General features: G+C 46.6%; 3 protein-coding genes across 3 annotated transcripts; 1 reads left to right on the forward strand and 2 right to left on the reverse strand.

Moving 5' to 3' along the window:
- Nucleotides 1-3,031: 3,031 nt before the first annotated feature.
- EDB91DRAFT_1252521 (uncharacterized protein) lies at nucleotides 3,032-8,054 on the reverse strand (the record flags this gene model as incomplete). The annotated part of the gene is made up of 17 exons (XM_041323515.1): nucleotides 3,032-3,131; nucleotides 3,180-3,489; nucleotides 3,546-3,726; nucleotides 3,789-4,018; nucleotides 4,072-4,289; nucleotides 4,340-5,414; nucleotides 5,471-5,534; nucleotides 6,105-6,298; nucleotides 6,347-6,536; nucleotides 6,597-6,908; nucleotides 6,963-7,106; nucleotides 7,182-7,329; nucleotides 7,376-7,503; nucleotides 7,560-7,741; nucleotides 7,791-7,848; nucleotides 7,891-7,965; nucleotides 8,043-8,054. 17 exons carry the CDS (start codon nucleotides 8,052-8,054, stop codon nucleotides 3,032-3,034), a joined length of 3,621 nt encoding a protein of 1,206 aa, XP_041173110.1.
- Nucleotides 8,055-8,211: 157 nt separating this feature from the next.
- EDB91DRAFT_1252522 (uncharacterized protein) lies at nucleotides 8,212-8,644 on the forward strand (the record flags this gene model as incomplete). Its single annotated transcript, XM_041323516.1, has 2 exons — nucleotides 8,212-8,521; nucleotides 8,568-8,644. The coding sequence occupies 2 exons, from the start codon at nucleotides 8,212-8,214 to the stop codon at nucleotides 8,642-8,644; spliced, it is 387 nt and encodes a 128-aa protein (XP_041173111.1).
- A 4,022-nt stretch (nucleotides 8,645-12,666) lies between these two features.
- Nucleotides 12,667-13,285, reverse strand: EDB91DRAFT_1085338 (uncharacterized protein; the record flags this gene model as incomplete). The annotated part of the gene is made up of 5 exons (XM_041315884.1): nucleotides 12,667-12,700; nucleotides 12,721-12,845; nucleotides 12,903-12,992; nucleotides 13,028-13,126; nucleotides 13,202-13,285. 5 exons carry the CDS (start codon nucleotides 13,283-13,285, stop codon nucleotides 12,667-12,669), a joined length of 432 nt encoding a protein of 143 aa, XP_041173112.1.
- Nucleotides 13,286-13,332: the final 47 nt, after the last annotated feature.

A 13,332-nucleotide genomic window follows, 5' to 3' on the forward strand; every position in this document is an offset into this window, starting at 1 on the left:
GAAAGCCAGGTGATGAAATGGTGTAGTGTGTCACACGTCACAGGGGGTGCTGAATCGAGTGAAATACTACAGTAATCGCGACAGAATGTAGTTACAAAGCTAAACATAAGATAACGTGTTGAAGCATGATGACTTCAACTCCAGCGGAAAAGAAAAGTTTCAAAATGAAAGAATGATACAAATGAAGCACGTATGAAGTCCAGCAGACGTCCTTGCACTAAGAATCCTCTTAGTGTCAAAAGGGGTGACAGATATCATTGAAGAACTGGTACCAGCAACCTTTGTTTTCCGAATTTTCATCACCAACTACAACATGTCCCTGTTATTTTCATCTCTTGTAAGAATGAAAGCGTGTTAGAAGATAGAGCTGAACTCACCAGGGGATTGCGCAAGGCATCTGCCTCCCTGGCAGAATCCTTCCGCTGACCACACATTTACTGTTTTGAGAGGTTTCCTTCACTGTCGAGGTTAGCGGATGATGCAGGGTCATCAGGCAATGAGGTGCACGCATCGGTAGGAGGTTCATCTTGCTGCTTTCCTTTACCCTTGTCTTCTTTGCTAGTGCTGAGCGGATCATTTCCAGTGGGTTTCTTTCATCGAACACGCATTGCCCGTCCCATGTGCTTTCCTTTACTGTTGAGGCCGGCGGAGGATGCTGCATTATCGGGCAATAGCGTGTGCACGTCGGCAGGAGTATCATCTCGGTGTTTTCCTTCATCCTTCTTTGTTTGCCAGTGCCGGGCTGGTCATCCACGAATGAATGGCCCATGATGAGGTGATTGTATATGACATCCTGATTGATTTCCTCATCTTCCTTTCTTTCTTGGCATTTCCCATCCAGCATTGGTGGGTTGCCTGTGGTTGTCACAGGTGTGTTTGGGCGAGCACAACGGAAAAAGGACCTGCATTTGGGGTGCCCGGGGGGGGTGCACAATCCTAAAAAGTGTCAAAACCTGGACAAATGGGGGGAACTAGATGATTCCGGCTGGCAATATTACAAGTGCTAATCATCAGTACTGGCTATGCCACTGCATGATGAATCATGAGTTTCACCTTGACAGAATTGTTGCATGCATTATTGGGCACATCATCAGCAATGTTATTAGTACGTGGAGGCTTTGTAGTTTCTATCTATCATTGTCCTGTGAGCAAGACGAGGCAAACAGTCAAGTGTGAGAGTACTGACGTCGACGAGTTCAATTTCCTGCTGTGCATCGACATCAGTACTAGTGCCATTGCATGACGAACCACGAGATTCACATTGTAATTTTTATATGGATCATCCGAATCGCCGGTGTTACCAGGCGTAGTATCCGCCTGTGTTGGTCCTGTGAGCAAGACAAGGCAGACAGTCAAGTGTGAGAGTAACGGGCGAGTACTTTATCGATGAGGTCTCATTGGTTGACTTCCACTGGCCTGATCTGTTAAACCAAGAGGTGAGCCCCGAAAGAGTCCAGGTGTTGGGGGCCAAAACAACTAGCTAACCTTACACATTTCAAGATAGTCTCGATGGATTCTGTCGACTAAACATGTGATCAGCGCCACATCCTATAGCTAGATCATGACAACGGCCTCACCATCGTAACCACGGCGCCTCAGGATGTTGATGTCTGTGTCAAGGATGGTCACAAGCGACATCACATTGTTCTTTTTATACATAGAAAAAAGCAGACAGCACAAAGCTGCTGCAATACTAAAACTGATGAGCATGCATCTTGAGCGGAACAGAGCACCACATACTCGTAACTGTCAGCCTTCAGCTCCTTGATCCACAACACATTTACACCATCTTTGATTTGGATCTCAGCAGAGAGATCGGTGGGGTGCGCCTCCCATTCCCGAGATCCAGTTGCATGTATGAAATCCAATCTCTTCGTGACATCAAGTTTGCAACAAGCTTGTACAAAGAATTGAGTCTCATCATGCCAGTGTAGAAGGCGCATCCCCTCTCTAAAGCACTGTTCATTGAACTCGTGGAGGAAGATAGGTATCTTGTCGATGATAGAAGATCGAAGGGCCTGAGCCCTTGATGTGTGCAGCATCTCCTTGTCCGGATCTACGGTGTGTTTGATGCAAGAGCTCAAAGATTTGACACCCATATCCAAGTAGAACTCTGCTCGGGATATGTAAGACAGTTCCAGGAAGAATGGAATAACTTACTTTCTAGTAGCTCCTCCCAAGGAGCAATATAGATACAATCACCAAAAGTCAAAAGGTCTTCCATGTCATCCGCTGTAGGGAGTATCCCTACGCTAGGCTCGTATCCACCACTTTTCCAATGCATCAGGCATCCATCCGACGTCCATCTGACACCTATCCATTCCATCCGATACACATCTGCTTTTCGGATGACATGCGGATACCTTCAGATCTCCCCCTATAGCTTGTGCATCCGCCGCATCCGTCCTGTCCACATCCATTCTATCTCATTGGTACGTACTCACATGCATTTTCTTGTTACTGACAGAACACAGACATATCCTCTCACACTCCAGTATTTTTCGGATAGCTTATGGCACGGTCTAGACTCGCTACCTATATATCTATGTTCCTTGAACATACTGTACCCTATAAGCATGGAGGGTTTCGGAAAATACTTACTGGATGTAACTTCCTCCCACTTTTCCTGCACCTTACAAAAAGATCGCTTTGACTTATACCCACTATCCATCCAACCTTTAATGAACTTCCTTCGATTTTGATTTGCATCCCGTCCGATCCGCAAGTATCATCTGCTCTATCCGACGAATCTGTATGTTTCACATCCTATCCGTTTCATCCACTTTTGCGGATCTTTCATCCTATAGGGTCGCTTTAGACAGAGACTAGTATTTTCCCCAGTAGCAATCCCCTTAAGGGTCGAATGCACTTGTTCCCAAGCAAGGCAGCAGGCAGCAAAGACCCAACTGTGTAGTAGATTGACTTCACTCCGCTGCACTTGTTGTACCCACACCGCGACCAATACTTCTTCGGCCTTGCAAAGTTTAAACGTGTCTGCCTCTTGGCTACGCCCATCATTGCTCTTCCCCCATCAATATCCCAAGAAAATTTGGGCATCACGCAGTTCCCCCTCGATGTTTGAAGGAAGTGACTTATGACCCTTCGCGATCAGACGCAGCTCGGCCAAGTAGCTGCAGCATGTTAGTACTATGAATCAAGGTTCCAAAAGCGATATGCACCTCTCCTCGTCCCCAGCCATCTCACGGAACTTTTGTGGACACTTGAGGAGACCTTCAACAATGTCAATGCATCCAGGGTCTTTCTTGACACGACAATATTCCAAGAAAGCATTGGCACTGAGCCCAAAGTCAACAAACTTGAATAACCGCCGGTAGAGGTGGCCTGATGGGTATGATGTTGACTCCAGACAGCACTCGCGGGGTGGCACATGTTCATAAGAGACGCCGTTGGATTGTGGCTTCTCGTACGATACCTCTATAGGAACAATCTTGAGGTCTGCAATCTTTTCAAATGTTTCTGTTGAGAAAACTGGACATCTTATCAGCATGAATGAAAGCTCCGGTATCACAAAATTGATTGCTCACCTTTTTCAGCAAGAAACTTGAACCACTTCTTTGCTCTCTCTGGGTTACCTGGCGGCTTCGATTCAAGAACTTGAAGTAGTGTTTCAGCGGTAGGGCCTTCTTGAATCTGCAGCTTTGCAATGATCCTCTTGTCGTCCAGATGGCCAAAGCCAAAAATTGCCCAATTTGCATCCGAAAATACCTTTCAAATCATGGAATCAGCTACGCGTGCCCAGTGTCTTTATGAAACAGTGGTTAACAGACCTCATGGTGGAAGAACTGACAAGGCTGTCCATCTCTGACACCGGGGATGAATGCGTGCGAAGGGAACCTTGACGGATCGAAATGCTCTTCAAGCTCTGTTTCATATGATGGTCCACAAAGAGACGACCACGCAGCTTGTCTAGCAGAACAATTGGATTCGGATGATGTGATGGTGATGAGTTTCTCTATTGTAGGGTATTCGCGCAGCCCTTGTCTAGTGAGGAATAGTGCTTTGCGATGTTTGGTTAGTGTGACATAAAACATCAAATAGTTCACGACATACCTTCCTCACTGTTTGAATTCCAGGAGTCACATTTGACTACAGGCAATCTGAGTGCCCGGTTGATCTCTGTAGATGCAAAGATCTCTTTGATATGATGTCTTTCACCATTACTGCAAGGGAAGAATTTCATATCCATCACATGAGTCACATCTTCCTGGGGAGATGTTCTAATGTATCTCGCTAGGTCCATGACATTCCATCTATCATCACTGTTCAATCTGTGAGGGGTCTTAGCAAAGATGGTAAGGTCATATCCCTAGTGACTGACTGTGTTATGAGTGAGTCGATGTCGCACCGTTTCTGCACTCCCGAATACTGCAACACCCGCACTGTGCGGGATTCCACGAGAAGTTCTTGTTTAACGATGGGAAGGTCATGAAAAATGTCGGCATAAGGGAAGTACGTATCCCGGGGCCGCTTCATGGAAGGTACATTCGAGATAGTCATAGGTATGCAAGCAACATCCTTCAAAATCTCTCGAACTTCGGAATGACTTTCTTTGTCTTGGAGTGTGTCCCAAAGGTTACTGAGAACACTGAGGACGTGTTGCGCAAATGTTGGCGCTTTCGTGATGTCGTGTGCCGGATCTGGTGTCCCATCCATAAGGTGTCGAAGCCAATGTGCAATTGTCATCTTTTTCCATCCAAAAGTGTCTGAAATCTTCGAGAGATCCAGGCCTTGAATAAGGGCTGGGGGAATTGTGTCTTCTGGGAGAGGGTCATCTTGACAGCGAACGGCCAGCATTGGTTCATCAATAAATTTACTGATGGAGCTAAATTTGATCTCCTTCCCCTGCCAATGTGTTCTGCCTACTCTGAGGAATTTGTTGCACCACATTGTCCGCTGTTCATGCGAGATATCCAGGCTTCCAAATGAGGTGCTCCACCAACACAAGAAAGCAACCATTTTAACGTCAGGCAACGACCGAGATTTCAATTCTTTCACAATGTCTGTGAGCGTGTACGGCCCGACTCGGAGATGACCAGGAAACTCCGTGGATTTTAATAAAGGACGCAGATCCACTGGAACCACTGGGGTTCTCATGAAGAGATCAAAGTCCTTATGGGAGTGACAGATGTTTTTCGTGGGCCAAATGCCTTGATCCGAGATAAACAGGAATTCGTCTGTTTTCGAACAAACAAAGAACACATTCTTGATCATATGGGACACCTTCGGATCAGGTGTGGTAGGATGAAACATGAAGGACTTCATCGTGTACAATCCCAGCACTTCCGCATCTGTCTTGCCCAACTTCGACCACACATCGCATACTTTGCTCATCTCAGAGTCATAGACCATTCTCGCCAAAAAACCTCCAACGTAAAGGAGTTCCTCATTCCATTCTGCACGACATGGCGTCAATGGACAAACAATAGTGAATTGCGAGTCCACCACTTACTAGAAACATGAACATTGCTACGAGGTAACCAATCAGAAACATCCTCATACAGGATTGCACGATACTCACGCAAGATCAATCGAGTCTGGCTCCACAGTTGGAATGAAACGACCGGTGTGGGTACAACAAGTGCAGCGGAGTGAAGTCAATCTACTACACAGTTGGGTCTTTGCTGCCTGCTTCCTCACTTGGGAACAAGTGCATTCGACCCTTAAGGGGATTGCTACTGGGGAAACACTAGTCTCTGTCTAAAGCAACCCTATAGGATGAAGGATCCGCAAAAGCGGATGAAACGGATAGGATGCGAAACGTATGGATTCGTCGGATGGAGCGGATGGCACTTGCGGATCGGACAGGATGCGAATCAAGGTCAAAGGAAGTTCATTAAAGGTTGGATGGATAGTGGGTATAAGTCAAAGCGACCTTCTGGTAAGGTGCAGGAAAAGTGGGAGGAAGTTACATCCAGTAAGTATCTTTCGAAAACCTCCATGCTTATAGGGTACAGTATGTTCAAGGAACATAGATATATAGGTAGCGAGTCTAGACTGTGCCATAAGCTATCCGAAAAATACTGGAGTGTGAGAGGATATGTCTGTGTTCAGTCAGTAACAAGAAAATGCGTGTGAGTACGTACCAATGAGGTAGAATGGACGTGGACAGGACGGATGCGTCGGATGCGCGAGCTATAGGGGGAGATCCGAAGGTATCCGCATGTCATCCGAAAAGCGGATGGGTATCGGATGGAATGGATAGGTGTCGGATGGACGTCGGATGGATGCCTGATGCATCGGAAAAGTGGTGGATACGAGCCTAGCATAGGGATACTCCCTACAACGGCTTAACACAATCAGAGATAATTATTAAGGGAGTGCAGACCAACCTCAATATCTGCAAAAACGAAGGGCACACGTTTTTGGTTGTTGACTTTGCGTGGCAAGTAGTCATGAACAAATTTGATATGGGCATCAACATCGTGGCAAAACTCGGGACATTTGAATTGGCATTTGAGAATCTTGAGAGCGTCCTTTCCAAAGGTGCTGCGCCATTCATTCAGACGATTGGTTGCCTGTATAAGAACATTACATGCTGAGTCAATAAATAAGAAGAGTAGTGTTAATGGACTTACTAATTTTTTGATAGCGGGGTGCTCATTGATGTCCAGTGCATTATGGTGGAAAAATATGTTCCAAAGTTCTTGCAATTTCGGTGACAAATCAGGATGCTCATTCGTGCCAAAAGGGTCAGTGGTGGTACTACCAGCCCAGTCTATCACCGCACAGACCAAGCGGTTCCAAACATCACAGTCACTTTTGTCCTGCAAAGGAAGGTCTTTGAGCTTGAGCTTCTGGAGTGGCTTTTGCGGCTTTAACATTTTCACCGCTCTCACTTCTTCCTTCACAGCATCGTCTGCACCCTTTCTATTGATCTTGAGGCCCATCTATGTATCAAGTGTTTCAGTATAACGTGAAGACTCCAAGGTGAAAAAACCTACTCCTGCAGTTGTGCGATATATAGCTGACACTGATCCACTTGTCTTTGTGTCTTTGACCTTAGTGCTCTTGTGCTCTCGTGCAGCAGCCACCATCTCCTCAGGCTCATCAACATCAAACTCTCCGACCACCAGGTCACTGCTAGTCTCTGGGGTCAAAAGGCTACCAGTACGGCTTGATGCTCGTGAAGATGCTCATGAAGATGGCCGAGATCGCTCCACCTCTGGAATAAGGCTTGTCTCAACTTTGTCTGTGTCGAGTGATTTCCTGCTTGCTGATCCCTTCACTAGCAGTCCAACTGTTTTCCGCCAGTCTGGATTTAAATTACTGGCCGACTGAGTGCCCTTCGCACGCTTAGATTGCGGTACCCTGTGGAAACAATCAGCATATGTCTCGACATAAAATCTTGGCGTACCGTTCACTGGCATCGACATCTATTTCACTGTTAACATTCTCGTTCTTACGCTTTCTTGCTAAAGTGCCAGCACTTGCAACAGTCTTTCTATTAGACACCACTTCCTGCCTTAACGCCCTGTCTTTTGTCTACACCCGCAATTTGTAAACACCTTCATCAATCTAATATTGCCGTCACAAGTGACCTTATTCCCCTTTTTCTTGGGTGATTTCGCTTTATGAGACTTTCTGCGAGCTTCTGATTCTGAACCGGCACTTTGAACGCTTTGATCATCACTGGCAAACTTGGAACTAGCACTTTCAGAGTGTGCGCTCGACAATTCATACTCCAAGTTGCCATCAGTGTCTTCGTCTTCGTCTTCTTCCTCTGATGGTGATGTTAACCTTTGGATTATCTGTGTAGGGTTCGCGCTCACCCTGGATCATTTTTTTCTCGGGCATTCCTCTTGATACATTTGTGCCATAAGCATGATCCTGTCTTCTTAGTGAGTCTTCCATGGCGGCGATTTTACGTACACCTTCTTGACGAATCTCCGATGCCTTCTCTTTCATTTCGGCTTTTTTTGCTGCAGCTTTTGCGTCATCTGCCTGCTTTTGAGCCGAAGTGCGATGCAGGGGGCAGCATCCTTCAGGATCTGAGCAGGATGCCTGTTAGCATTGTTGCGCACGGGGCGAGTCATGATTGTGGTGGTGATTGCGGTTTTTCTGGCAATGTGTTTCTGAGTTTTCCGTGAAAAATTTGTTGTGGTCTGTTTCATACAAATTCAAAATGGTCTGTGCGCAGCCTTTTTAAACTTATGTTCTTCCTATTTCGTCCGCTCTGAAGACTCCCAGGAAATGCTCAATCGTCTACCATGCACGTATCCTGGCTGTCCACGCACTTTTCAGGGACAACGGGGGCGCACGAAACACATTCGCACTGTGCATGGGACCATATTGTCAGCCAACGCCGCATCAGATCAGGGATCGCCACCTGAAGAAGCGTCAGATCAGGGATCACCACCTGAAGAAGCATCAGATCAGGGATCACCACCTGAAGAATTGTTTGCCGATGACGGTTTTGAAGCAGGTTTCGCCGATTTTGAACCGATCAATCCAGAGCATCAGCCTCGCCAGCCCAATATCATCACTCACCCCCATTTACGAGGTATGTTAACTATGTTGAGACGTGCAAGTCTGACACTATAATCCAGGTGACCCTTGTGATGCCAATGGCAATTATCTACCCGCATCGGGAGAGTTTGCCATAGTCGGTGGTGAGTCCCAGTAGAAGTCAACTGTTCCCAGAATGGCTGAGATTGTGCGAGGTTGTGCGGAATTTTGAGACAAGGCTGAGATTGTGTGAGAATGGCTGGCAAAGTTAGTACTAATAATAGCACCTGTCTGAATTTGTGCGAAATCGATTATCTGCTGTTGTCGTCACTGCATGTTGCATCCAGCATGCAACAGCCTGCAATAATAGTCTGGGATTGTGCGAAATCTACTGCATCTTGCACCTTGCGTCTTGCATCCAGCACATAACAGTGTGCCGCTGCCCTACAACATTCACACCCACTACTATGCCACCAGCAAAAGAGTATCAAGTTATGCGCAAAGGCCGCCTGCAGACTGTCTCGAAAGCCCAATATTACCATTTAAAAGCACAAGACGATGGCGCAAGTACGCGAACCGCAGAGCTTCAGGCACTATTAGTCTCTCCAGCACACAACACCGCAGCTACTATCACTAGCGTTGCTCCAATTGCTTCATCAAGCGCCTCTGCTGGCACCAGTGGTACGGGTAAACTAAGAACTTATGTCTAGTATACTATTGTGCTAATTGGTGTAAAGATATGTCAGTCGAGCCAACAAGAGAGCAATCTCAGTCGATTCAAAGGGATGCTATGGGCATGGATCTTGATCAGAGCGCACCGGAAGACGAGGTAAAGTCATTTATTTCAATTACCTACCAAGCACATTTAATTTATCGAGAGTCTCCCATACAGTTATATAACAACAATGACCTCTATTGGCAGGGTGACTATGCAGATGATATTCCAGACCCTCCTGCTGGTTACGAGAACCAGCCTGCCGCACCTGCACTACCTGATCCCCTCCAACATGAAGACCCACCTATACCTCCACCAGAGCCTCACCCTGGTGATGAGGACCAGCCCGCACCTGAACCAAACCTTCCTGCTGCTCACGAGGACTGGCGCACAATAGAAGATATCGACCTTGATGAAATCCAACGTCTGGCCAATGTCGGCGGTCATGAAGACATACTACGATCCATCTCATTCATTCAAGCCCTTCGACACTCAACTTTAGATGATGACCTTTCACCATTAGATCCCGATGCCTTGGAACGTCTCCGAAACCCTCCTCAGCTTCAACTCAAAATTGAAGATCCCCATCTTCGTTTAGCTATCGACACCTACCTTGCACTGGAACACTCTGCAGTGGAGGCTTATGGTAATGTCCGCAAAGCCGTCCTGCGATGTTATCCAGATACAGCATTCCCGTCCTACTATGAAGTCAAGTGCATTGTCGCGCAGATGAGTGGGATCGAGTCTATCGTGGACGACATGTGTGTAGAGGGCTGCACAGCTTTCACGGGAGAATACGCACTCCTTGACCATTGTCCTACCTGCAATTTGCACCGCTATGATCAGATCAAGTTTGATGCCTCTAACGGCAAAGTCAAGTCACCCATCAAAGTGTTTCACACTATCCCCCTCGGTCCGCAACTCCAGACGCTCTACCGAGACCCTAGTGGAGCAGCTAACATGCGCTATCATGACGAATGCACCAGAAATATCCTCGAAAAACTTGAACTTGGCGATGGCAAGCTTTCCGCCTATGATGACATCATCACTGGTACGGAATATTTGAAAGCTGTTCACGACGGGAAAATTGAGGAGGGCGATATTGTTCTTATGTTATCCATCGATGGGGCCCAACTCTACGAGAGCAAGGAGTCGGATTGTTGGATATATATATGGATCCTCGTCAATATTTCCCCTGACCTACGCTACAAGAAGAAGTATATTCTCCCGGGCGGAATCATACCTGGTCCTAAGAAGCCAAAATTCATCGAATCATTTCTTTTTCCTGGTCTACACCATCTTGTTGGCCTGCAGAAGGAAGGGCTTCGTATATGGGATGCATCAACAGATGAAGTCTTTACCTCGAATCTTTTTTTCGCATTTGGAACCGCAGATGGCCCTGGCTTACTTTGTTTGAGCTCAATGGTTGGGCATACTGGGAAGAACGGGTGTAGAATGTATTGTGGTCTCAAAGGACGTCACAAGCACAGGCAGCCACAATATTATCCCGTACTGCTGAAGCCTCTCGACTACACTGTTTCCGGATGCGACCACGATGATATTGACATCAACAAACTGTCATTATCGCCATGCTCCGACTACATCGACAACCTTTACCGTGTCGTATCGGCTACAACCATGGCCCAGTACATTCAACAGCGTCTTGAAACAGGTATCGTCAGGCCAAGCATATTGCTTGGCCTCTTGCCCAACCGCATGTTCGGTATTCCGGAATGCTTTACCCCTGATATCATGCACTTTGAGGGTTCCAATATGGGTTCCCTCTTCACCGATTTGTGGCGTGGCATGATGAAGTGCGATGCCTCAGATGATAAGGAGTCGTGGGACTGGGCAGTGTTCCGCGACAAAGCCATTTGGACGGATCACGGTGCCACTGTAGCTGCATGTGCGCAATATCTCCCTGGCTCATTCGATCGGCCCCCTCGTAATCCCACCGAGAAGATTAATACTTACTACAAAGCCTGGGAGTTTATCCTGTGGCTGTGGGGCCTTGGTCCAGGTCTTCTCTATGGTATCTTGCCCGACAAGTACTGGCAAAATTACTGCAAGTTCGTTCGAGGTGTCCGAATCATGAGTCAGCATAGTCTTATGTTTGATGACATTCAAACAGCTCACAGGTACTTTTGCGAGTGGGAGTATGAGTTCGAGTGTATATATTATCAGCGTCGAGCTGACAGGATTCATTTTGTCCGGCCATGTGCACACCAGGGCAATCATTTAGCAGCCGAAGGCTTTTGATCTGGTCCGTCTGTGTGTTATGCACAGTGGACTATGGAACGCGTCATTGGTATGCTCAGGATGGAAATTCGGCAACCTTCCAATCCATTTTCGAATCTCACCTTCCTTGCCATTCGCCGCTGCCAGATCAATGCACTTAAAGTTATGATTCCGGACTTAGAACCACCCGACAATCCACTTCCTAGTTATTCTGTCGATCTCAGGGGTGGTTATGTTCTCCTCAGGGCTCGTGACAGATACAATTATCGTCCAGGTGAGACTGAGACACGATTGATTCATGAATTCCTTGATGGGCCCATTCCAAAGTTCAAGCGCTGGGCAAGATTGCGACTTCCCAATGGGCAGATCGCTCACTGTGCATGGAAGGAAAAACTCAAGCTTGCAGAGAATGTCCGCATGTCACGCAATGTAAAGGTGATCGTCCTCGCTCACACTATTCAGCAGAAACTAATTGTAAATTTAGGTCTCCATCAATAACAAGAGCGAAATTGCGGAAGTTTTATACTTTGCACAGCTGGCCATTATGGTCCATGCAGACGACATCAATGAGGACGACAATGACGAGGAGTTCGAGTACCTTGACAATCAAATTTACCGCTTTGTCACAGTTGCAATGGTCTCTGTCTATTCTCGCCCAGACCCAGAACTACTGCAGAAGTCAGCACAGACCGTTTGGTCGTGCACATATCATGGCAACGAGGCACTGCAGCTAGTCAGTGTGAAATCAATACATTCTGTAGTCGCTATGGTACCTCATCGTCCCCAACTCCCATCAGGATTGGTAGAGGATCGCTTTTTTCTGGTTGAGAAGCCTGGGCTTGGTTTGGTGCCTGTTGATGAGGAGATGGGAGACGACGCCGATGAGGATGAATAGATACTTCTGCTGGCCTCACCCAGCTCTTTCCCTGCAACTTCTTCTTCTTCCTTGTACACTTTCTCTGGCGAAGACGCTACCTCTACCTCTAACTCTTCGATGCATGAATCCTCTTACGAAAAATTTGTCACATCTTACAAAACACTTCATTTCCCTTCTGCGCACGCACATTTAGTAGTTCTATTGATATGTTTCAAGAACTGCATTGCAATATCAATGCTACATGACAAGAAATATACCAGTGAGAGTACAGTAAGAGTGGCGATGCAAGGGGGGAATTGAACTTGAGTCTATCTTATGCTAAGTTTTCATCAAATGCCGGATCTTCTTGTTTTTTCTGAGGCCGAACAAGTCAGCAAATGGTGGATAGGACGTAGAAAAGAATCCTGTAAATACCGCATTGTACCAGCGGGTGAATTCGGCTGGTGTTGCAGGCTCTGGAGACTCAGGTATGTCAGACTCCGGTTCAGTCTCACTGTTGTCGACCAGTGGTGCACTTGTCATAGTAGTCACGGCTTCCGCAGTGTGTTCCTTCAACAAAATGTTATATCCTGCAAAACGAACGAGTAAAACTTGGGGAAAACTTACATGGTGTCCAACAGTAATGTTTTCCTTTGATATGGCTTCAACTACTAATGCTTCAGTATTTGCAAGTTGCTGGGCAGTAGATACTTGATACTAGGATGCCACTGAATACATCTAGAAGAACTCACCACCTTCTGGGCCTCTAGCCAGCGGTTAACAATTGCCGGCTTCTGCGTTTCCGTTGACCTAGGCCGTTTCAGAGATCCTCGAAGAGCAATTTCGACAGTCTATACAGAAGAATCAGTTATTCACTTATAGAACGTGCTCTCACAGTAGTAAATATAACTAGTAAACATGCTCACAACCCATCCTGGTCGTGTTTTTTCAAAGGTAAATTTGAAGTCCTGGATGTGGGCCGGTAACTCGAGTCTGATGCTATCTGCCATAATGCCGGAGTTAAGTTAGCGATAAATAGAGTTAAGTTAACGATACC

This window comes from Suillus paluster, assembly GCF_016628075.1.
Source record: "Suillus paluster strain FC165 chromosome Unknown EDB91scaffold_69, whole genome shotgun sequence".
In the NCBI taxonomy this organism is placed as follows: Eukaryota; Fungi; Basidiomycota; class Agaricomycetes; order Boletales; family Suillaceae; genus Suillus; species Suillus paluster.